At 33.8% G+C, this 25,882-nt stretch overlaps 1 protein-coding gene and 1 long non-coding RNA gene across 6 annotated transcripts in view; one reads left to right on the top strand and one right to left on the bottom strand.

The window, feature by feature from the left end:
* LOC311440962 overlaps positions 1-7,902 on the top strand; it is a 252,668-nt gene extending 244,766 nt beyond the window's left edge. For both annotated transcript variants that reach the window (XR_014695677.1, XR_014695678.1), the window contains one exon: positions 7,836-7,902. This is a non-coding gene — a long non-coding RNA (uncharacterized lncRNA). The remainder of the gene's footprint in view (positions 1-7,835) is intronic.
* The window catches only part of KCNT2 (potassium sodium-activated channel subfamily T member 2), a 150,670-nt gene that overhangs the window by 78,881 nt on the left and 45,907 nt on the right, over positions 1-25,882 (bottom strand). For all 4 annotated transcript variants that reach the window (XM_084528514.1, XM_084528515.1, XM_084528516.1 and 1 more), the window contains exons 4-9: positions 24,150-24,206; positions 23,198-23,246; positions 22,356-22,415; positions 17,760-17,834; positions 17,200-17,283; positions 16,487-16,581 (exon numbers count right to left, since the gene is read on the bottom strand). In XM_084528514.1, coding sequence (XP_084384640.1) covers positions 16,487-16,581; positions 17,200-17,283; positions 17,760-17,834; positions 22,356-22,415; positions 23,198-23,246; positions 24,150-24,206 — 420 coding nt within the window. The remainder of the gene's footprint in view (positions 1-16,486; positions 16,582-17,199; positions 17,284-17,759; positions 17,835-22,355; positions 22,416-23,197; positions 23,247-24,149; positions 24,207-25,882) is intronic.

The following is a 25,882-nucleotide window of genomic DNA, read 5'->3' as shown; positions in this document are numbered from 1 at the left end:
CCCTTTGCTGATAGACTATCAACTGTAGTAAATACCTATGGGCAAAATACAGAGCATAATGATGATGACAACAACCATTTTAACTTCCTAGGAAATACATGGCAGGCCCTTGAGATATACATTGCCACTATAGTGGCTGTAACTATCTGCATTAGAAAGCAAAGATTTGTAAGAGTTCACTCAGGTTGTTAAAAGAAATTTTCTCAATCAAAATCAAACTGTAGCTATTAGAACAGTTCATACTTCAGTCTCTAGAAGGTGTTTACTAAATTTTAGTACTCTGATAAATGTACTGAAGTTTTGTCTGAAATTGGCAAAAAGTGTTCACTGTGGGCTAAAGATGCTAATATCAAGTTGGCGGTAGTCTAAAGTCCTCGAAACGAAAGCGATGTTAGGATTAATGCTCTATTTGAAGAATGCCCTACTTTGAACTGAAGGAAATAACCTTTCATACTGGAATTTGTCTCTGTAGGGTATGCTGTGCTGTTTAGGGTACTGATGTAGAGACAGATACAGTTTTGTCCTGTACTTTCCTATGCTTTGAAGTTAGGCATTATTGGAAAAGCAGCTCTCAGTGCTGGTAGAATTGCTATACAGAGAATCATTAAAAGCTCAATTTATACTTCACAAAACTTTGTGTTGAATGATGATGTAACTGGAATTACATTAAAGTGACTTTTTAATTTACTATATCATAATTATGGAAATACTGTAGGTTAACTTCTGAATGACAATATACGTCCTCCGAATTTTGATTATCTTCTATGAGACACTACAGAGCTTTGCAGTCTGAACCTACAGTCAGAAAAGGTGAAGATGTTGCTGAACACTTTACGCGTGATCTAATAATCTAATGCTTTCTAATAGCTTCTGATTCTTTTGTAATGAGGGAGAGGCAAAGAAAAGAACAAGGAATGATCAGAATCTATAGCAAGTAAATGAAGAGAGAAGACAATCAGAAAATACCCCGACCAATAACAAAATCTCTACCCTCCTCAAACCTCCCAAAGCTAAGGTTTTAGGTTGCTGAAAACAAAATGCTTCACTTTTTCCAAGCCCTGTGATGTTTTCTCAGGTCTTTTGTAAAATCTGTTTTGTCTGATTATTTATTTTCTGAAAAGCAATTTTCCATAAACAGCATTAAAATAGGAAAACAAAATTGACTTGTTTAAAGAGATTTGCAATTTCTAAAATGTTAAAATGAGAGAATCTGGTACAATATATCACAGAATCACAGAATTGTAGGGGTTGGAATATCCAAATATATACAATATAATTGTAGGGGTCGGATAAATATATCATATATAATATATTAAATTTAAGAATTAGAACGGAAGTTCCAATTTCCTTCTTTCATTCCATATAATAGGCTTTAAAACTGTAGGAATTATTGACTTCCAAGACACAGAAATGATTAATTATATACAAGACAGTGAGAGAAACGAGGGAGAAATGCTGACTGGAAAGAAGATAAATATTGTTATACTGTCTTTAAACTGAGTGAGTCGAGAAATATACTTGTTATTCTTAGTTGAACTTTGAGTGCAGTAGAGCATGCTGAAATATATTCTAAGACTGACTGGACACAATACCTCAAATATTTTTGCGGAATATTTTGCAAATATTCCACTTCATCAGACAGCCCAATGTCTTTATACTTTTCCAGAATGTTTTCTTTTCAGAGGCAAACATTTTCATATAACACTCTCTATTTTTCCCAAAATCACTGTAGCGAAGAAAAAGACTCAGATAACTTCAATAGTCTTTGAATCAAGCTCTTGGGTTCTGTAGGACTTGGTAAATACAAGTTAAGGTATGGGTGGAGAATTGTCTGTCTTACTCTATACAGCAATCCCATGATGTCAGAAATGAATACTGAATTTCTCTTCAGCTGAAAAGGTAACCATTTTCTGTTCCAATTCTATCTCCAGCCAAAATGATCTTGCCTGATGATGTATTATTGCTTATCCATGTCTAATGTAAGTGTTTTCCTTCCCCAAGGAAGTTATATGTAGCTAATGGTACAAAAGCTGAACTTACAAAAATAAACTTCTACTAATACGCCATGTGACTTCCAGAAACTGCAGAACATCTTGTTAAGCAGAATAGGATATTACGAAATGAACAAGTGTGTATAAATATTTGTTGAAGTTGAGTGAAAACCTTTTCTACTGCTGCTGCTGCATTATGTGAAGTAGAGCTGCAGTGTAAGAACCCTGGTCATTGGGACTGCTCAAGTAGAGTCCCACTGTGGGCTGCATCAGCTTAGAGTGTTTCCATAAAAAGCTTTGTGCATGCTTCAGTCTGTAAGTCCTGAGAACTATCTGTATTTTTGTATGCTTTCAGTCTGCCCCAGAGCATTGATGGTCAACGAAGTAAACCTTGACATTCCGACCTCAGTGTGTCAGTACTGTTACAGCTAAGAGCCTGCTGGAGCCTGAGGTTTTGTACTGCTCACACAAGGAGTCACTCACTCTTCAGGAAATAGAAATATGCAAGTCGTACTTTAACCACCAGGAAATCTACAGAATTAGGTAGTATTACAATACCTATCCTTTTTCAGGAAACAAAATTAGGTAATCTAAAATACACAGAAATTATATATGTTATGCTGGAAAATTCAAATGCAAACTTCTAATTTAATAAGTGGTCTGCACCAGACACGGTATGCTTTGGAAAATCATGCTTAATGTTTCTTCTAATACATTTGAAACACTCCCAAGAGGGTAACAGGCATTATGCAAACCATCCATATTCCCTCTTCCAACAAAATGTTTAAATTAAATTAACAATTGAAGGATTCAATAGCCAAACATTTGCTAAATGTACATGAGAAGAAACTAACCCAGCATGTAGAATCAGGATAGGAATTGGAGACAGATTTGCATATATTTCCTTCCCATGTAACAGAACAGAGTCCAAAGTTATCCACTTAGCGTAAGTCATTGTTGAAAGTAATAAAAAATCCTTATAATGACAAAATGAAAAAAAAAAAAAAAAAAAGCAAACTACCTCTAAAACTGCTTGGATATCTGTCTGAATCTGACATTGCTCTGAGGTAACTTGTAGAAAAATATTTTGCATTTCCAAACCCTGATATTTTACCCCTGTCAGCATAGAAGTTGCTTGATTATGTACTTGACAGATTTGTCATTTTTAATCATGTTAAACGTTTTAAAAATCTGATTTTAATAATCAGATGCATTAAAAAAATATATATTCTTGAATCAGAGTAGGTTGGCTAAGAGAAGACAATAGTAATAAAGAAATGGAAACTCGATCTTTTAAAACTCTAAATCAATACTCAGGTTATATCCACTATGACAGCACTGCTTTTTATCATTTTTAATATTTGCTTATTTTTAAATGAACTAATCAGTATTTGTTAGATTGCCACTGGAATATGGAAGATCCAGCTTCATATTTATCCTCTGTCTGTGAATTCAAATTCACATCCTCCACTTCTAAGGAAATAGTAAATAGGTCATGAAATAAGCTTGATTGACTCAGACTTTTCTACCAAGGTATTTTCTCTTGCATGGAATCATTAAAAATGCATTATTTGACAGCAGTGGGGGGGGTGGGGGTACTAATAAAAGTGAGAGGAGGACTACCCAGCCTAGTGGGAGGGCTGGCACCTAGGAATATTCTATGCCCTCTTCCAATAATTGATTTTTTGTTACACAGGTCAATCATAGTAAAGCATGTTTAAACCTTGCTTTCCAGATTTTGCACAACAGGTAGGATTATGTTTATGAAAAGTCTGTCTCCATTGCATAGGTTGATTAAATCCAAATAGGCTCTTTTTTATTTCCCCTTTCAGGAGAAGGTAAGGTGGGCTTACACACATTGAAGTTCTAGGGACAGCTATAAATTACAAAAGAAAACAAGCCTGCTCTATTTTCCAGAATCTATTGATCATTTTTCATTCCTGCTTCTGTATTTCTAACGAATCTCTTTGCTAAGCCACATGAATCAGAGGACAAAATTATGTTCCAAATGTTGGACTTCATTACTCCTCAGAAAATTTTTAAACATCACACGTGTTATCTTTGGCTCTATATCTTTGTCAGGTGTAGCTGTTAATCTGTGGCAACAGTGTGTCTGAGCTACTCAGGAGCCATGAAGATCAAGCAGGCCATCAAATACACTTCCCACTCTTTGGAATATACTTTCAGAATTACTTGAAATGGTATTCCCAAGTATAGAACCACAGAATCACCTAGCTTGGATAGCTTCAGAGAATCAAGATTTTGTGGGACGCTTATGTTTTTTCAGACATTACCAGATGGAAAAAGTGCTCAGAATCTATAATTTACATTGACAGCCTCTCCTATTATTCTAGGTTTTTATTGATTTTGAACAATGTTAGTTCCAAGTCAAATACTGCAGGTGCAAAAATGTGGTGTATGAACTGTAGAAACTGCCTCAACTTTGGGGAGGGAGAAGTTCCTAGTCTGTACCATGTACAGCTACTCACCGTGCTCAGTTTTTACTAAATTTTTACTTTCAGAAAAGAGCACAGGGATTCTTACTTACTATGTTCTGGCCTTGTAGATGTCTGTATCCCAGACAGTTCTATAGTTCATTGAATCTCTGAGAACATCTTCTGAAAAACTGTGTCAAACTGTTTTTCAGTCATATCAAGAACCAAACATTTATTTATTGATGCCTTTTGATTAAACCAGAGTTGTAGCCAATTGCCAATTATCTTGTACAATTGGCAAGCCCTAGGTTAGCTGAAGTCTCATACCATTTTATGATCTCTCAAAACAATAAAAACCTCCTCAGACTTTTGTGCACTGCATGTTATTATCTTGCAACTAATAGTTGGACTTATTTTACTAAAAATAGGTTTAGTCACTGACTTGAACAGCTGCAGAGTTCATTATGCTCCAAAACCTCTTCATTAAATGACAAAATTGTTTACAACCCTATCTTTTGCCAGAGTCAAAAATGAAGAAAAATCTATGAACTCGTATGGGATCCTTTAAGGATCTTCTCCTGCTTCTTTCCTCTTTATGATAGTGAAGGAGAGATCTAGTAAGAACAGGCAAAATGATTTTCAAGTTAGATGAATAGAGAAAAAGTTTCTAAACTACTGACAGAAAAAAATGGCAATGTCCATATTAGGTTAGGCAAAGGCTCCTTTAATTCAATGCCTGTTTCTACTGAGAGCAGTAGCAGATGTTCAATGAAAGAATAATCAAAAACAGCATAGAAGGATTGTCCCAAGAGATACTCCACTTACATTAAAGAACTTGTAATAATAATTCAGTGTGCATACCTTAGTTGTGCTCCACAAGCAGACTTTCTCTTGTGGAGGGAAAACCATTTCTGTCCATTCTAGCCTAAGTATAGTTCAGTCTCCTTACAAACACTGATTTTTCTGTAAATGAGCCTGCAGCTTCTGTCCTTGAAGTATCTTCTCTAATGTTTACATGTATAATGTACTGAACTTGCCTGTGGTAGAAGTGTTTCCAGACCTCACTGAAATGTGTAATATCTTTCAGTACCATTTATTTGGTTTCCTGGAAAATCCCAGATGCCAATATTACTTTATGGCAGCTTATTAGATTTATGCAATTCCTTGTGCAGATCCTGTGGTGGTAAAACACCTTAGTTTCAGTCTGTTCTGACAGTCTGTCCACAACATATCTAATTTACTAAATATCTAATCCCACATAAGCCAGGCCATGAAATTAAATAAATGTTTAGGAAAAGAGTTTATTAAAAAAAAGAAAAGTTTTACAGCTATTCAAGACAGGGTCAGTCTTAGGTGTTCACCCCCTTATAACTGTTACCATGTTACAAAATGGTCCATAAGCTACTGATAACATGGTTTTATTTATTTTCAGCCTCATAGCATTTCTCTGATGACAAACAATATTCCTTTTATTGTTTAGTATTGGTTTTGGTTTATCTTAGACTATTATCTATTAAACAGGTATATCCAAGCTCTGTCAAAAGTCAGTTTTACTTCTGGACATGGAATAAACTGAGTTCTCCTTTCCTTATTTATGTTTCACTTATAATATTGGTGATAGGGAATATTGGTGATAGGGGGATGTTGGACCAGATGATCTTGGAGGTCTTTTCTTACCCTTTGTTCTATCTCTACACTCCCTGATAAAGAGTCCCCCTCCAGCTTTCTTGTAGGCCCCCTTTTACGTATATGTACATACAGATAGGTACATAAATGTACACTCAAACGTACATACACACCCACACATAACTCTATCCTCTTTTATTTTGAACTTCCCTGAAAAAAATCCTTCTATTTAATTTGTTTTCACTGCTTATAACTAATGATAAAAAACTTGCAAAATATAGGACTGGATTTAATTGTTTGACATCAACACACTGTAAACTGAAAAACAAATTATCGATACTCATTCACTGCTTTTCTTTATTCCTAAGTAAGCAGCAGTTGATTATCATTTGCCATATTTATTAGCTGATAATGATAGATGTTCTGATAATATGAGAAAGGTAATTCAAAAATATATTGGAATTTCATGAAGAATTTTATTCTTGCACTGTGAAGTTAAGCAAAGTAGTAGAATACATGCAATTATAGGAGACCATAATGCATTGGATGCTTTTAAACAGCCTCACCCCGTATACGATCTCCTATTCCTTTTGTAATATATTGGTATGCATACTGTTTTGCTGTGGAATGTAATTAGGTATGGTACTCTGTGCCCAAAGGAATTGACAATTTGATTTCATGCCTGTCGTTAAGCATTCAGTCTGCAAAATCAACTCACAGTTACTACTTCAATGTTTAGTAAATGAATACTAATTCTTTTTTGTTCCTTATTGCTGTGACTCGGGCACTTCCACTATGATGTTCAGTATATATATAATATTTCATGTATGTTTCAGAAATGTTCAACTTCCACAAACAAAAAATATAGTTGTGTTTTTGTAAATAATGGGAGCATAAATCCAACTTTAGGCTTAGATTCAAGTTCCTTTATAAGTATAGTGTTACATGATGGTCAGACTTGATCTAAAGGGTCTTTTCTAACCTAAATGATTCTATGATTCTATACAATTGGATGCTTTACCAAAGCTGAGAACTCCCTATAATTTACTATTTTTAAGTTGTTTTTAAGAGAAGGTTTTTATTGCCAAAGGAAGTACAGACTATCTGACTGCTGCTAGCCAACAGAAGTTAGTTAGTTATGCTTTTTTCCTATATCTCTCTGCTATTTATTTGAATTATGTCCTTTATTAATAAGACTTCTACTTTGTGGAGGGTGAGGAAGAATGGAAATTAGTATCTTTTGACAGTGCTAGAAATGCAAGTTTACTAAAGTTGAAATACCATTTGGAGATTAATTTCAACACTTTTTGACCCACATTTACTTTTTATTGTGATGATTAGGTCAAGTGGTTGACAAATTTGTATGTTCTGTTAAAAACTTCTGTTGATTTCCACAAGCAATTATCAGAGATTACATTTAAATGTAACATTTTCATAATGAATCATAGTTTTAATTCTTTATATGCTTTATTTGAGCTCAGTAAGTGATTTTGTCATGTTGCATCAGGCATGGGGAATGGGAACCCTATTGCTAGTGGAAAGAATATCATACACAGGTGAGTTAGAGAAATCCAAGGACATCTGACTTAAGTTTATCAACCAAATGTGGTACTATATTTGGATGACTGTTTACCCCTCTAGTCTTCACCTGTTTGAAGAACATCTGGCTAAACATCATAACAATTTCTAATGGAATACAAGTATACAGAAGAGCAAAATGAGAATTCTTTCTTTTAAAAATCACTGTCCTAAATGCATGAATTTTTTTTCTTCTTAATTTTAGATCATCTTACATTGCAATTCTAACTATGCCAAAGTCTCAGAGACATCCCTTCAATAGTCAGTAAAACTATACCTAATGTGAGCAAGTAATTCCTGGTGGCTGGTGCCAGCTTCTGTTGGTAAGTCCAAATTTGCATCTTTTTTAATTCTTCACTTTCTGATTTGAGAAATATTAACTGTGCTAAACTCCACACTCTGAAAATACATTTAGAATATGTAAAAGACAATAAAAGTCAGCAAATCACTACACGTAATTACTGTTCATCAGAGAACTGATGGCATCTAATATAACATTTAAATGTGTTAGCATAAGCCAACACAAACATGAAATCTCACTAATGTGAAGTAAATAGTTTGTCAGGCTAATGAATCAGTCAATGAAATATTATACATATATATATATATATATATATTAATTCTGCATGCTAATGACAACTTCATTTTTGAGCCAGGAATAGTGAGTGATGACGGGTTGATGCCAGGCATTGAATTTAAATAGTGAAGTAATATCCTCAACTTAATTAGTCATCTGCTGCTACACATGGCATTCTGCTTGATAATGTCTAAAATAATAAAATGCTCTCAAAGACAGCATGGGAATATCAGATTTTTCTTTTAATTGCAAAGATAAAAAGAAGGATGTGATATGCAATGCCTTCATGCAATGAAAAAAAAAAAAAAAAGGAAGACAAGTTTTTAACACTTGGTATATGTATTAAATTGCTTCTTTAAGAGGATCTTTATCTGCTTTTATAGAAGTCCTCCAAAATCAAAGAGAAACCTAAAATTTATGTATTTATTTAACCAATAAAATGATAAAGTATTTCACAATCTGCAAATCACGGTTTGCATTCCAGATCTACTTTTATTCTAGCAATTTTATTTTACCAAAGCTATTCTTGTCACCCTAACCTGAAGAGAACATGCGTATTTTGCATATGCAACATTTACAATTCCACAAAAGGTATCTACTTACAAGTCTGTGATTCAGCAGCAGATATGTGTGCATGTGTATTTGCAAATGAATGGAAAACTTACTGGGGAACCTATATTCCAATAATTTTCATGACTTTGCATGCTTCTCAATTTTACATCTGTAGTTTCCTATGTCTCAAGGCTCCCTGTGGGGGCTCTTTGCCCACTTTATCTAAATTCACCTTGGAACTACTTTTCAGCCTAATGATCTGCAACAACCTGTGCTAGAAAATCAACAAGGCTTTGATTGTAACTTGAAAATATCACAACTACCTAAAGCCCCTACTCATCTTCCAGGGTATAGTAAAACAACAGGAATCCTTCAATCATATTGCTTATTTCTTTAATTTAATATTTCTTTACATATGAAAAAAAAAACATCAGAAAAAATAAAAGTAAGATTTGCTTATAAATAATCTGATTTTGACACTCCATTTTATAGAAGCTTTGTGAAGGGCAGATTTCTAAACTACCATTTAGCCTTTCTGATTATTTTATTTTCAGAAGAAGGTGACTACAAATAGTATCTTTCACACTCAGAAGATAATACAGATTGAACTACCTAATCTTTATGACTTTGCACCACAGACCACAATAAACAGGCTACTCAAATTATTTTTAATTTCACTGGTCTCTGCATCTAGTTTTAAATGTTCTATTACATCTGTTGCACAAAGAATTCCCTGCAAGCAGCATGGGAAAGACTCTGACCTAATTATTTTAGAAATAACTATGTAGAAACATCTAAAAAGATTAACAAAGGAAATATTATGTCACTACCAAATTATTAACTAAAATAGCATGAAAATCACTGTATAATTATCTGAGTTTCCATAGAAACCATGTTTGATGGGTAGCCAAGAAGACTTCTGATTGGGCTTTTGTAATTCTGCTCTGCCCTACAATAAACATGATTTCTATTCCGCCTTCCATAAAGAACTCACCAGTTTTTAGTAGCTTGTATCCTATACTCTTTAAGCAGCACTCTAACAGTTTTGATCAGCCATATTGCTTTTTTAAGATCTGAACTCTTGAACTTAAAATGTAAAAATCTTTTTTAAAATGTATAATGACAAATACCACTCTATCATCCAAATGAAAGAAGAGTATAAATTTATATATGACAATTGTAGCAATACAATAGTTGCATTAAAATAAGCAAGGGCATCATTAATCCATGAAACTTTCTTTTTATTACATTTTATCATTGTAGTTTTTCATTACCTGTTCTAATCAAGCTTTCTGAAAGGCTTTGGCCTACAAGTACTAATAGTACTAACTAACGTAAGCAAATGATCCCCATTGCTAGCAAAGGTGCGAAAGATGTGGCCGATCCAAGAAGACCTTATTCCATTATAAACAATAGGAGTTTTATATAAATTTTGTTTCATTTAAATAATCTAGACTGTCAACTACTTGTGGCAATACTGTGTTTTCACATGGTTCTGATAAAGCAGATTTTACAAAGCTACCTTAGCAATTTCTGTACCTAACAAAACATATGCTCAGTATGCATTTCTGACAACTGCACAGTTTCAATCAGGGGTTGGGGGGTGGGGGGAAATGACTATTGATCTGAAAATTTTAACAGAAAAATTATCTTTAAATAACATGCTTTTAGCAGATCCAGCAGACTGGATCACAAATCAGCTTTCTCAGTGGAAATTCAAACCTGATTAAATAATTCTTGCCAACATATGCTTGAGAAGTGATATACAGAGTATACAATAGTAATTAGCTACTAGCAAACTTTTAAAATCTGTGACGAAATTAAAAACATTGGACTATTTTGTCCTTTTGTTTTCTCTTCAGGATGTAAAAATGTCATACAGTATTCTTTACAGTAAATTTTTGACTTTAAATACTACCTCTGGCTAAATATATCCCTTTTGCCTGTTCATATCTATCATACAGAAGCAAAGAGCTGGCCTTGCTGAAAGCTCAACAGTTAATCTACAGATAAAAATGTGCTGATTCATGTTCAGCTATCCTCAGCTATCTCTGCCACTTCATGGCCTGAACCAAATACCTGAAAACAACATATATCAATCTATTCATTAATTGTCTTGGCTGATTCCCTTAATTATGAGATAAGGATCACCAACTCATGACATCCATCCAAGATGCAAAGCAGTTACTTTGTCATTTCATGACAAACATGAACCAACAATGTAATCAGCAGTTTGCTTTACTATTTAAATGTCTGTTTAATAGTTTAAATCTCAAAATACTTATTTATTGGTTAATTTTAACAAATGAATTTACAGTTCAGGAATGCCTTTTTTTGTTTGTTTGTTTTGTTTTTCAAATGGCATATATGACCATCAAAAAATAATATTGTTACAGCTTAAATGATATCCATATACAACCTTGGAAATACTTGGGCACTACAGACACACAGAAATGTGGCACAGCCACAGTGAAATCAGTAAGACTTTGACTACTGCATTTGATGCCAGAAATCAGGGCCAACTCTGAATTCCTCCACAATCTTCTACTAAAATACAATTTACATTATATCAATAAATACATTTCTGTCCTACTGAAGTTGATGAAAATGTTGTCTCCCTGTTCATCTACACTTTTTTCCCAGAAAATAATATTTTAGATAAACTTTTATTGAATTTAAAGATCAGTTGCCCACAAATAACAAATGTATGTTTTGAGAAATGTTTTGTTGACTTTCCAGAGGCTTCACAACCTTTTTATTGTTCCATCACTTAACGTAGCATTAAGGTAGAGTCTGAAGTAGAACTCAATTGTACACACTCACAGGAAAACTATCCCTATCCCCCACCCTGATTTCAGCAACCAAGAAACAGGACATGGGGAAAGTTGGTACAATGGATTTGGGAAGAACTTACTGCTCTTGACCACCTGAAGTACTACCTGGCTTACTTCTAAGACTGGATTTTTCTGTTTGGAGAGCACTGCATAGGGATATTTCAAAACAGAAAATAGAGGTCCTTTGTTGGAAACAGGCAAGTTCCTGACAGGTCTGATTCATTTCAGAGACAGAGAAGAACAACTGCTATTATTTAATACTTTCTGGGATTCTTGTAATAGTTGAATAATTTATTTTTTATTATTTACAGTTACTTAGGCCTTTCAATTAATGTTCTAAATGGGCTTTACCATTTACCAATGATCAAATCATTGGATTTGATCAAACTAAATGATATAATCACAGTTTAATTTTGTGCTGTTTTTGAATGCAAATAATCTCTCTAAATCATAAACTGAGATTGGACCTGAGAACTGGCTATGCTGTACAACAAAACATTACAGCATAGAAAGAAGTGTAGATACAAAAACAAAAACAAAAAAAAGAAAAAAAAAACATTATTCTACATTACATAATCCACCAACACTCTCTGAGTTCATCCTACTTAATGTTAGGCATCTTTCTTGGAGAATTGCCATTATCAGCTCCCGCTATAAGCAACACAGAAGGGCAGAGAATTAGACCTGCATGTAGTGAATTAGTTGGCTTCAGATCTGCACTGCATTCTGAGGTGGCTGCCTCTCTTATTGATAATAAAATGAACTGGAGCATTGAGGTGCCCCGTTCTTTTTAACACTAAGTGAGATTATTCCCTTTTTTTTTTTTTTTTTTTTTGGTCTTCTGTAACATAGTGTTCAAAGTCTGAAGGTTTGCCTTGTTTGGACTGGGTTGTTGTCTGGATATGTTTTCATCCTTACAAGCAACTTATTCCTACTGTTTCCTTCAGATGAGAATTTTTAATTGACTTTGTAGCTACAGTATTGGCATACTACAGGTATTCTGTAAGTGAGTTTGTGGAAATATCGTCATTTTCTGACGTTGAAAGCACTGAAGGATAGGTAATGTTAAGATTTTCCTCAGTGAGCTTTCAATGAGTAAAGTTTGTGCAGGCTTCTTATGTTCTTCAGCAAGAAAAAAAAAAATAATCTGTTTGTAGCCACTTTTTTCACAAGCTAATTATTCTACACTGGTAGTATATGATTAACATTGATTTAAAAAACAAAGTAAGTCTTAATAGATGATTCACTGTGTTATAGAAAGATGCCTGAAATAGTCATTCACTGTTATTTGTAAACTGTAGAGTTTACAGAAGTAATTAGTATTCCATTTGGCAAGTAAATGCAAACATCCATTAGCTAAATGACACAACATATACTTTGACTAAAAGTCTAACAGTAATTGCTGAACATTTTGTCATACAGGTGGGCACTTCTTTTACTTAGAAGATCATTGTCATATTTAAAGAAAGATAAATTATTGATAGCCTAACATATCCTTGGAATCAGAAGAAAAGATTTTAAAATCCCTGTAGGTAATCTGTAAACTGCAGATACATGGAGTTAGGCTTATGAATTTGCTAGTCTGCAGATGAGTTCTACCCCCAGATCCATAAACAATTATCAAAAATCAAAGAACAGCGTAGACGACAAATCTTGTTATGTGATTCCTGTTTGTTCTGTAATAACACCAAAAATTGTCAGCTGTGTGCAAAAATGTAAGAGCTTTTTCCAGCTAAATTCTAAGCACAAAGGACAGCTTGAATAATGACTTTATAAATATTGTAAAATATAGATGTTTGTATATATATACGTAAAATATACGTATTTTTTTAAATATTTAATCTGAAAGCTTATTTTTGAGTTATAAAACATTGGTTGGAATGTGACACTACCACTTACAAGACCTCTGAATTGTAACTGATGTTTTTGATGATGATGCATGAGGCAGAATTTAATTCATTTTCTGTGGGTTTTCTGCTAGCTATCAGAAGTTTGATTATTTTGAAAGCACATATCAAGATAGTAGCAAAGTTGATGAGGAAGAGCTACTTTTATGTTTTTTCTTTTTTTTTTAATGTTTTCTATAAATATTGCTGCTTCATTTCAGCTAGCGTAAGTAATTTCTGTTGAGAAAGATGATCAATCAAATGGTAGCAAATGTGATGCTATTGTCTATATATTAGAAGGGAAAATGTACTGTTCTTAAACACACTTAATCTTCTCCCTCCATTGTAAAGCAGTGGGAGGTCAGGAGGTCCAGCCAGATTCATCTCCAGGGTCCTGGGTGTGCTGTGGCATTTCTAAATGATGGGACTGAACATTCCCTCCACATTTAAGAAAGAATTATTTCAGCTCTGCCTAGACAGAACTAGCATGGCATGTTGCTGCTCACTAGACTTGCGTGCACACAAAGATCAGACAGAAGTATCTCCTGACATAAATAACCTCTTACTCTGTAAACATGTGAGCTCTCAGAAAAGTCTAGAATACACTCTGCAGCAAAATTGTACTTTCAGAATTATCTGTGGAAACGTGTCAGCTCCAACAAGCTGGTACAAATCCAGCTGTTTTGTACTCCTTGCAAAACTGTAGTTACACAAGAAAGTAAGCAACTCTTTCCCATTTCAGGTACCTAGCAAAAACAATATTTTAAAGGTATTAAAAACATACACACACAAAGCTAAAAATAAAAAATAAAAAAAAGGAACATGTCTTTTAAATGTGGACTAATTACTTGATTAGTGCTTGATTGTGTGCTTATGTTTCAGCATTAATTTATTTTAAATTTTCTCATAGAAAGGATCATCACAAGTCTTACAAAAGCTGTCAGTCTCACTTAAAGCAGTAAGAAAGCAGTTTTGCTACACTTTCTTAGTGCAGCAGACTAACCAAGAAGGTAAAAATAAGTAGAAAGAGGAGTCCTTCTGTTCTTCATTCCATCTCAGACTTCCTATAAAATGATGTAATTCCCTTAAGAAGTTTAGTGCCTCTTCCTTCTATGTGTCTGCTAGAAAAGGCAAACTTTTGAACAGAAACCTGTGTTGTAAAGTTATATAGACTTCACTAGTACTGAGAAGGTAAAAGTAAGGCTGTCAACCAGCAACTACTAATTTAATTACAATTTAATACATGCAGTGCCTGGAAGGCATTATCTCATTAACTTTAAAGCTGGGGAGGTAGACATAGTAGGTAGACATAGCAGTACCACCAAAAGCACACCATGCACATGTCTCCATAGTACCGAAAATACTGTAAGGGGAAAGTTCAAAAGTATGGATGAGTGTAATTGCTCTGAAACCATACACACAGTATTCAAACTACTAAGCTAGGCTTATCAATTTTGCATTACTGTGCTACTCTGTGGACCAAGGTAATATCTCTAAATGTCACCAAAATGTGTTTTTGAAAACTGACTGATGCTAGCTCAAAACTTTTTTTTTTTTTTTTTTTTTTAATATGTTCTATTACATGTATAGATAAACCCATAAATAGTCCCATATGTGTCTGGGGGAAATACAGTCACTCGGTTACTGCTTGCTATTGCAGAAAGTACAAGAGAACAGCCTGAGATCAAACCCAACCTAAAGTGGGCAGATTCCAGAAACAGACTTTGCTTCTCCTTCAACATGACAAAATTCATGTAATCTCTAAAAGATGTCTCCTAAATTGAGTTACTCCCTCAAATTTACTATGGATATAATATAATTTGAAGACATTAAGCTGATTTTGACTGTTTACAAAGAATTTCTTAGGTATGTTTAAAATATACTCTGTAATACAAGGTCATACCTTAATAACAAAGGTATGACCTTATAATAAAGGTAATACATAGATGGGCTAAAAAAATATAAAAACACCATTTTTTGTATATGTAAGCAATAGTAAAAAAAAATGCCTAAACAGAACCCCAGTCTTAGGCAAGCTTCAAATGCTTGAACATCTATTCTTGGTCATTCCAAAAGTACTTAATTTCCTTAGTTCCTGCATTAATGAGTATTCTCAGCCTATTTAGCTTATTTTGCAGTCTAGTGGGGTCAATACTAGGTCAGTATATAATGATCTGTAATGAGCTGCTATCTACAGCTGTTGAGAGCAGACATGATTACTTCAGGTGAGCTTGCCATTTTCTTCATGTTTTACTGTTCTTTATTAAAATTTCTGGTGGTGAGCAAGATGTTCCATTTTAGCTGCATCTTCTGTACCATATCAACCAGGAATGATCACAGTCAGTTCTTAGGAAATGTTGTTACTAGCTTACTAGAACTGATAGCATTTGTCATGGAATTGTATGGCCATAAAACAAAGGACCATTCATTTAGCCACTGGCTAGAACAAACTCCTCTTCCTGAACAAAGAATAGAAAGGGACAGGACTGAAAAAGGCCATATGTTATTTATTTTACACTGTTATTACCAAAAGAGTTAGGAGGCACCTAACAGCAGCTATCAAGAACAAGCTAAAGAAATAAAGAGAAAATCAAATCACTGTCCCCAGACGACAGACAAATCTTTATCTGTGTGCTAACCCAAAGGCACTCTGTCTGGCAAAATACTTTGTACTTCCATTGGTACTCTTCAAGCAACTTTACCACTGAGAATGCACTCTTAGTATGTATGTGTATTTCCCCCCTCCCCTTTCTCCTGTGCTTTTGCATCATATGTGTTTCCTTCCTTAGAGTGAGAGTAAGTCTCACTCCCATGCATGCACATTGTTTCCAAACCTAGAGTATCAAGACTCCAACAGTACTAGGTGCTAATTAACGCTTTCATTGCAAGCATGTTATTCTTTTTATTTCAATGCATGATTCCCAAAATGCCTGTTTTATCATCATGTACTGAAGTGAGAAAAGTCAATATATATAATAATAAACACAAAGGGATTTTGGCCACTTACCAAGTGAAGATAAGACACAGTAAGGTGGATATTAAAATGAGGACTTGGTTAAACATTGCAGACTGTGTACGTTGGATGGCTCTGTGAAGATCATTCTACATTAATGGAAAATAGCTGTTATTTTTGGCTTTGAATTAATAAATAAGAACTGATTCTATACAGTGGAATTATATAGTGCCCTGATAAAATACACTCATTCAAATGCACTTAGAATTTGCTGATCACATTGAAGAGTGCAAAAGAGACAGCTGTAATTTAGTGAATATTTAACTAGTTCTTCGTTCATCCCAGCACAATTTTGATACTTTTGGTACTATTGCAAGCTGCCTCAAGGTTTGTCTGCTCATATCTAGCTTACAAATTACAGGCTGCAAGGACCAATTAAGGCATAGCACTTGAGTTCCCTGTAATTGTATACGAATAGAGTAGCGAAAGAACCAGACATTCTAACCTGTGCCTCATTGGCACAGTACCAATTTATGCTAATTTGAGATTCCACTTGACATCATTTTTTTTTCTAATTTTGATGGAGAATGCAGCTTTAGCAATGTTTGACCATTTGTATAATGTAACTACAGATCTGGTTAGCTTCCTAACAAAGTTGGACAGTGGACTGCAATGCCAAAATCCCACTAAAGACAATATACTAAGAAAATAGAAAGTACGAATGAGTTTTTGAGGTTTTGTTGTTGTTGTTGTTTTGTCATACTTACAATCATATTCTCCAAAGCGTGCTTTGCCAGCCAACAATTTAAAAATACAGGAATAAACAGGTTTCTTAGGACTGGCCAGAAAATCTGAAGGAAAAATTAGCAAATTCATTAAAAGTTTCCTATTCAAGAAACTAGCAGCAATGAAACACTCAGTAAAAATATTTATCTTATTAATGTGTTTCTAGTATAAGGCTTTAAAGAACACTTTTTCTTTTTGATGAACTGTATATTAAACAATATGGTAAAATACAGAAAATCACTTGCCAGTGCAGACACAAGAGATTCTTGGATTTTTATGTTTAGCTGGTTGATTTTGTTGATTGCACTGTAATTTGAGTTTCAGGTCTTTGGGGTTTTTTGCCCCCTTTTGGGGAGAAAGTGTTATGTATTGTTTTCATTTAAGTAGAAAACTGCCTTCTTCTTCTTGTTGACTAATGTTGATTCCCATAGCCATAGACCTAACATCCATAAAAGACTTACTTTTACTTCAATAAAGATTAAGAGTACTTGTGCAGCTGTAAAAGTGTAATGTGCAAATGTATTAATTCAAATAGGTTTACCGTGATGATGAAAGGGACAGCATTTATTATTTCAAGTAGGAAGGGTATTCTCAGAATTTGTTCCCAGATATTTCCCTTCAAAGAAAAGGAAAGAAAAGGAAAGAAATATATATATGTATATATGTGTATATATATATATATATATATAAGCAAAATAAGGAACATATGCAATATTCCAATACCATATATGGAGTCTCTCCTAGTAGCTGAATTTCAGGAGGATGATTTGTCTCACAGATGTAAACACACACATAAAAATGTGAATAGAATATATGACACTATGGCCTGACTATTTTTATTACTGTTATTTAACATAATTTACATAATTTAACTCATGTGTATACTTCTTAAATCTGTGTTTTTAATACAGCAGTTCCTTGCTTCCCTATGACCGTATATTTCCTTGCTATGACCTAGTTAGTAAGACAGCTCAAATGAAGAATTCTAATTGCATTAACTAGTCAACTCATTCTCTCAGCTCTAATGAAGAGCTTCATGAAATTAAGTTTTCAATTTTTTCAAAGAATAATGTTTCTGGTTCCTTCTATTGCATTTTTAAGTACCTTGGAATCCTACATAGAGATCCTGTTGCTGCTTTTTTCTTCTTCCAAGGTTGGCTTAATTTAATTTTTACATTACACTAACACAGATGAGGAGATAAGCCTCCTGTCCTACAGAATTTATCTTTTTAATAATTCTAGTTTTTCACTGAATCTGCATAAAAGTCATAAGCTCATACAGCAGCATAGCCTGCTGGCAAAATTCTTCTACCTGCAATTATTTCTACTTAGAAGCCTCTAAATCTCTAAAATTCTGCATTGCAATGCTTCAACTGTTTTGTGTGTTTTGTTTTTTTTTTAGCTTTTGATTGCACCTAGAGTTTTTCTCACTTTAGTACCTATTATTTATGACTGCCTAAACACTAGAGACAAAGCTCCAGTGCAGTATAAGAATTGTATAGACACATATGCAAAGGATGTGTCCTACTCTGAAAATTTTTGTTTTGATTATCCTTAATCAAAAGGACAAGTGACTGCCCTATGATCAAAATCAACATTTATGTAGAATGATGAGCCACATCTCTGTACATTCTTCTGATAGAATTTCAGAGCAGAATATAATGTAAAAGAGGAGTATAAATGTTTTGTTTTCCAAAAGAAAAATAACAGCTCATTTTCTCTTAATCTTATTTCATTAGCTTCTGCATGTTAGTCAGTCACAGAGGTCTGCATGTTTGTCTTTATTAATTCCAATCCTACTATTAAGATAGTAAGATACTAATTAAGAAATAAGTATTAAAAAGAGGAATGCGGTTAAGTTAGGAAAAGATACCTGTACTCTATAGTGAGTCTTTCCATCCTTTGCATTTATTCTTTTACCTTTACTTTGTATCCTCTAATTCCCAACTGGTTTTGAGAGAGACGTTAAGGAAGACAGTCTAGTGTTTAATATATGAATTATAACTCCAAGATTAAAATTCTATATTTTTGCCACAAACACTTCATTTTAGGGCACACTTTTTGAACCTCGATCATGCTTACATGAAATCAGAGGTCTTCCCACATAATTCAAAGGAAGTAGTACAGATCTCTTAATCTTTACCACTAGCTGCAGAATGGGAATACCACCTTTTCCACGTATGACCAGTGATTGTAAACGATTATATGTTTGGATGAAAATACATATATTTAAGAAAGGAGGTATTTAAAATTAAGTGACTTACAGGTTCTAACTCTGTATATTAACAGTCCATCATAGGTAATGCAATAACAATGCAGCATATGTAGTTATAATATTGCAATAATTTGCCAATACAGCATCATATTTTCAGTTGCAATTACATATTAATCTTTCCTGTTAAAATAACCATCTGATATAGCAACTTAAAATTAAGCTGCATTGTGTATAACATTCTTTTTCTACTTCTATTTTTCCCTTTTGCATCTGGAAGCCGTTGTACCTATGGTGCAGAGATTATTTTCTTCCATGTAATTGTAACTGGTGGCAGTTAAGACATAGTTGAATAATTTTTAATACTTTGTATGATAAGCAGCCCTATACGTAGAATTGAAGTTATGAGACTGTAAGCTGATTTTAATGGTAGGAATAATAAAATGAAAATTTGATTTTCAAATTTCTTATATACTAACAACTAACCCATTCTGTGTTTTTGATAATTTCCTCATTTTTAATGTTACGAGTTATCTGTTCTGCTTCTTGAAAAGCAGCATCACATAATTTACTTCTGCAGGCAAAATACTTGTGACGATGTGCTCTAGGGATGTAGTGATGCTTGCTGTCTTAATGTTCCAGCTCCCACATACAAGTACATCATGTCTTCTGCAAAATTGCCTCTTGTAGTGAGAGTGCACAGTACTTATACAAGCAGCTAAGACTGCTTGTGCACAAGTGATATAGGAGGATTGCCCAACTATTGCTACAAGTTTTGGCAATGAACATTTGTAATGTAGACATTTTTCAGAATTCTGTCCAAGGGCAAACCTTCATGTAATGTGTTAAACTGTAAGAACATAGATTGTAATCCATTCTTTCTTGACTCCAAGTGTTCAGCGGTACAATACAGGGCTATGTTCTTTGCCTTTCTCACTGTATGAAAGGAATAAAACATGCAAATTCACTGCATCTTTGTAGCGTAACGTGCTATTATGTCCTCAATATTCTGCAGGTTAAATGACATCTTGTGTCACCATCCAAGCATCAGAACGGTAAATTACTTGAAGTATTCTCTTAAATGACTGATTTATTTATTTCACAGATTATCTGTGAAATCCTAGCAATATGTGTTTTTTTCTTCCTCCTTGTCCTCTGACCTGTGTCTAAATTCTAATAGCTTTGGAAATGGTAGCATGAAATTAGTAGTCTGTCATAGATTTACAAACACCAAGACTCCTTCAGTCTTCCTGGCTGTGTGGAAAGGCTTTACAGCATCTGACAGCCTTTTTGGCTTACTGAGACTGCTGTAAAACTGAGGTAAATGTCTCTATCGTGATGTTTCCAGATTTTAAACATCAGGACAGGAAAAAAGGGAAGGAGGTGTTTGCATTGGTAGATTGCCTAACTGCATTTCAGTACTATTATTCTTCCTTATAATGTTCTTATTTCCTTATGGAGAGTAGAAATATAGCCACCCTAAAATTGCGTCAAATTACCTTCTCTGACAGGTATGTGCGGCAACTCAGGACAGTACAGCTTTATATCCACTGTACAATAGTAAGTAACTTCTCAATGGAGCTGACTTCCCAATATTTCTCTCATCTGTACTCATTGAAACTGGTGCATACCACAGGCACAGGGGACAGGGATCAAATGCTGACTAATACATTGAGGAACTGTATAAACTGCAATTGCTAGTCAAGTTTTGGCACAAAATATGTTAATTTAATATGGATTATTTCTGCCTACAATTGATTTGCATTTGTAAACCGCAACACCTAAATAGCATATACTGCTTACAAGGATTAAGAAGAACAATTTTTAGCTAGCAGACAGTTTTAAGGCTCTCAGCGTTATAGGGCACTAAGGAAAACATTTATGCCTTGATAAGTACACTAAAATACAATTCTGTAACTTCAGTGGCTCTTACAGCTACTGAATGGCAGTAATGCAGAAATAAAACAGTGTTCCAAGATATTTTCAGCTTTGTAAACCAAGTCTTTTTGCATTAAATTTTATAAATTATTTAAATCTTTTTTTTCCCTGGATAATCAAAATGCTAAAGCTCACTAGGATATCAGTTAACAAAATTAATTAATTACATGATGAAAATTGAATAAATATACTAGGAGAATATAACTTTGTAAGGAGAATGAAATACAAAAGTATATTTTATTCCCATTCTTTTATCAGAGGATTTCAAGGCCTAATGCCATCAGAGAGATAGATGACATAAATATGTAGGTACCTAGGTAATTGTAAAAAATGAAATAAAATAAAAAATACTGCCTTGGCCCAAGCCTTTGTTATGTAGTTTTAGAAACCTGAAATATAAGTTATAGATAATGAGTAGGTACAGATTTGATATCAATGAGAATCATGTGTCCATTGTATTAAGGACTCCAAACACATATAAAACTGTGCACTTGAAAATTGGTATCCAAAAAGCAAGATTTCCAAATGACAACGTGTCAGTGAACAAAGTTAAAGAACGGAAATTCCATTACTGACTTCCACTTTCTAAATATTTACCATTTGCTTATCAACTTGGGAAACAAGAACAGGGCTGCCTGTCCTCCATATCCTGTCTTCTGTATGTGTATATTTCTTAAACTCTTGCTTGTACATCAATGCGGACTCAAATGCAGGCACATGAATATCATATTGAAATATTTAACTCAGTTACTTTCTGTTTTAATATGATTTTCATTGGAATTTTTACTGCAGTTTTGTGGTCTACTGTTCGTATGTATATTAATAACATCAAAAGGAATGTTTCAGAAAACTGACAGTTTCTTAGCATCTCTCTCTTGTTAGAGGCTGTGTCCCAGTGTTGGTAACACTGTACTGATTTGAAAAAAGCAGCACACCCTCTTGTTTTGGATTCAGTGGGGATGTAAGTCAGGCAACTAAAGTACTTACCTTGTAGCTTAGGTAACTCAGCAGCAGTGTTTCAAAGAGACTTATTAAAGCCACTGAAACCTTAAGAGGAGAGAGAAAATATTTATATTAATACTGGCTTCTACAGAATATGACATAAAATATCACATTGAAAAGAATAAGATAAGTGTTTCCGTGCATCCTCTGAATTCATCTCAACTAACAGAATTTAGCATAAAGCTAAAGTACTCATTTTTCTGACTAAAGCATAGGCCATAACTTGAGTTCCATTGCTCTTTTGCAACATAACATAGAATCACAGAATGGCTTGGGTTGGAATGGACTTAAATATTATCTAGTTCCAAACTCCCACCAGAGGCAGGGACACCTCCCACTAGACCAGGTACTTCAAAAGATCTCCAAGACCCACAAAGGGCAGATGTAATGCATTTTTTGTAACATAAACCTCTAAACATATGGCTTCTACTATGAAGTAACCTTAACTTTCTAGTGTATTTAACATGAAAGCCCAGGAAACACGTGTCATGAAATGCTAATCATAACCGATTATGAAATTTAAACTCATCATTACAGAAAATATTTATTGCTAGACTCAACAGAATTACATAATTCTAAGAGAAAAGGCTATCCCAATTCTACAATATTTTGTTATAAGCTTTAATACTTCATAAATATTTTGTAAATTTAATTCAGTTAGCTCAGATCTGCTCATCTTTACATTATGCTTTTGTTGTATTTGTAATCAAGTAGATTTCTTTAACATTAAGTCTCCCACATATCCTTTAACATCACTAAAATACTGTAAATCAATATTGCCTATAGTTATTAAATGGAATTAGTTAAATTGGCCATTTACATATTACCTGTAATCCCCATAAAGGCAAACTTCGATTCACCCAAATAATAGGAGACCTGTTCATTACAGCACAAAAATACAAAAATAAACAAAAGCTGGTTAATGTTTCGAAAAATTATATATGTCAATGGAAATTACAGCAACCTTATACTTAAAATCTCAATAAATAAATCAGTAGCTATCTGAGTATTGTCCTTCTTTGTCTTTCTAATCCAGAGCCAGTCACAAAGTTCACATAGGAATAATCCAACACCCAGTAACATCAAAGTATTTTACTGTCTTCAGTGGCTGCTAGTTCATCTCCTATGATTCTGGAAATCATAGGAGATGAATATATCAATTTGAGGTTTTGATTCTAGAGATGCAGAGGAATAATGACCTGTTCCGGGAAAAAGAAATTTGGCAATTTTTACATTTGAATTTTTTTGTTATCATCTCTATAATGGTATAAATGGTAGCTATGTCACAGGAACTGTCATATCTTAGAAAAATCTTATGTTGTTTTAGTATTTACTAAACCCAATAATACTTGATAGAGCTCTACTGAAATCTGGCACCCTCAATAACACAGTAAGTTACGGTTAGTCATTTACTCTTAGTCATCCTTTTTTTTCTAAATAATGTGTGTTTTTTTATTGCCTTTTTTTTTAATTTTTTTTTGTTTGCTTGTTTTGGGTTTTTTTGCATTTTGTTTTATTTTTCAGCAAGATATAAGGACTGCAGGAATTCAGATCTTGCAACAGCATCCAATCCAACAGTTGAGTCACACAATCAGAGAAATAATTAGAATTTAAAACTCAATTTTGAATATGTAGGAACTTGAAAAATGCTTGAGAGTTATGGAAATGTCACCATTATTTGTTAAAATGTCACCATTCAAGACAGAAGTATATTTGTCTTCATGCTCCCCTGCTCTTCCCACTATTACATGGACTTTTGGTTTACTTTTTCAAACTCACCAATCAATTGTTCCATGTGTGTAGTTTTGATTGGAACAACTCCGGTTTAATTCCTTACTGATAGTTGTCATCACATCCATGGAAAGTTCATTTTCATTAGCACATATACATGAAAACACAATCATAAAAATATATAAGGGAAAAAAGCATATTAGTTACATGATTAACAGTGTTCTGTAATATATATGCAATAGTTTGTAACACTAGACAATGGATATAGACATTTAAAAATAATATTTTTTTAAAAAGTAGTTCTGTATGTGTTCTGTATCCATAGATGAAGACTATAAAGCATTTTAGATTACATCTTTTAAAGACATTTTCAAACATGATCCAATTCAAAAACAATATAACAAAGTATGCTTTCAAAACCTGAGCTAAGTACACAATAGATATTAAAGATCTAGACATACTAGGAACCCTATCACACAGGTCACACATGTTGAGATAGAAAGAGCACATACACTTGCCATACACTCAACAACAAAGATTGCATCCAACTACTCTTCATAACCTCTCGTGAGGAGTTGAGGTGGGCTGGGGTTTCATGAAGCAGTAATTTGAATATGAAATTACTGAAGGCTGGTGACCTTGATGTAAAAAATATATACAAATAAATAAAAATAAATCTGCTACGTACATGTGATGTTCTCTTTCCTTGAATTGCTGGTACAAATCCTTCCTTCTAACAGTCATGTAAGGATGTGGGAAAATATTTTTGTGAAAATGATGGTAAATATCCTTGTTTGTCCCTGGCAAGCAAGGTCAGCAAAAAAAGAAAGGAATCTGTGGACCACAGATAAGTAATAGTGATATTTTTACTGACTATGAGTGAGACAGATGCTAAATGGTGTCCATTAATAAGGACACTTTATGTCGTAAGCACTTCTCTGTATATCTGCTGTGCCTGAAGGAGTAAATGAAAGACTCTTAACTTGTGCTAGAATTTCTGAGACAAGCAATAAATCTGCAGGGAGAGTTTGTGATGAAAAACATTCCTCCCAGAATTGTCACTTTAAAGTCAACCACTTTGACACAATGGACACAATGTCACAGACTGTGACACAGTCTCTAGAAAGGATTTTTTTTTTTTTTTTTTTCACAGCAATTGTAAAAATGTATTATGGCAGTAGTTTAGGTAGGTATCAAGCCCTTGGGATCTGTATAGGTAAAACCATTGACAAAATGAGGTACCATTTGGGCACAGGGTTTGTTTGTCTGGTATAGTAGTTATTAAGTAACTAAGTTACTTAAGTTACTAGTAACTTAATAGTTACTAAGGCTGGTTCTTGGTGAGCATGAAGAAGTGACTTACCTGAAACTTTTCAGCCAGACAGGTGTTATATACACAGAACAAACTAACTAGTCTATTAAATGTACCGCAACATGATACAATGGAATAATATATAGAAAAGATAAATACACTCTCTGGCTGGTGACTTATTAAACATTTAGACTCGAGGAACAAATACATTAGGAAATGCCTGGAGAATTAAGCAGCCTACCAGATGAAGAAAGATCTCTGCATATGAATACAAAAGTATCCAAGTATACCTGCCAGTGGCAGAAGTGGTGATGTTCTAATCCATTCTACATAGTCAGCCACAACATTGCTATGTAAAACATGCATTTGGGCTCACTACAGTTCTCAAAATAAGACAATATACGTAGCTTCTTCATGACAGAAACTATTAGCCACAAAAACATGTGAACTATAGTGTTGTGTTTGTTTT

The sequence above is a fragment of the Aythya ferina genome (genome assembly GCF_964211825.1).
Source record: "Aythya ferina genome assembly, chromosome: 8".
Lineage (NCBI taxonomy): Eukaryota > Metazoa > Chordata > Aves > Anseriformes > Anatidae > Aythya > Aythya ferina.
This window is presented reverse-complemented; position numbering and strand designations above follow the sequence as displayed.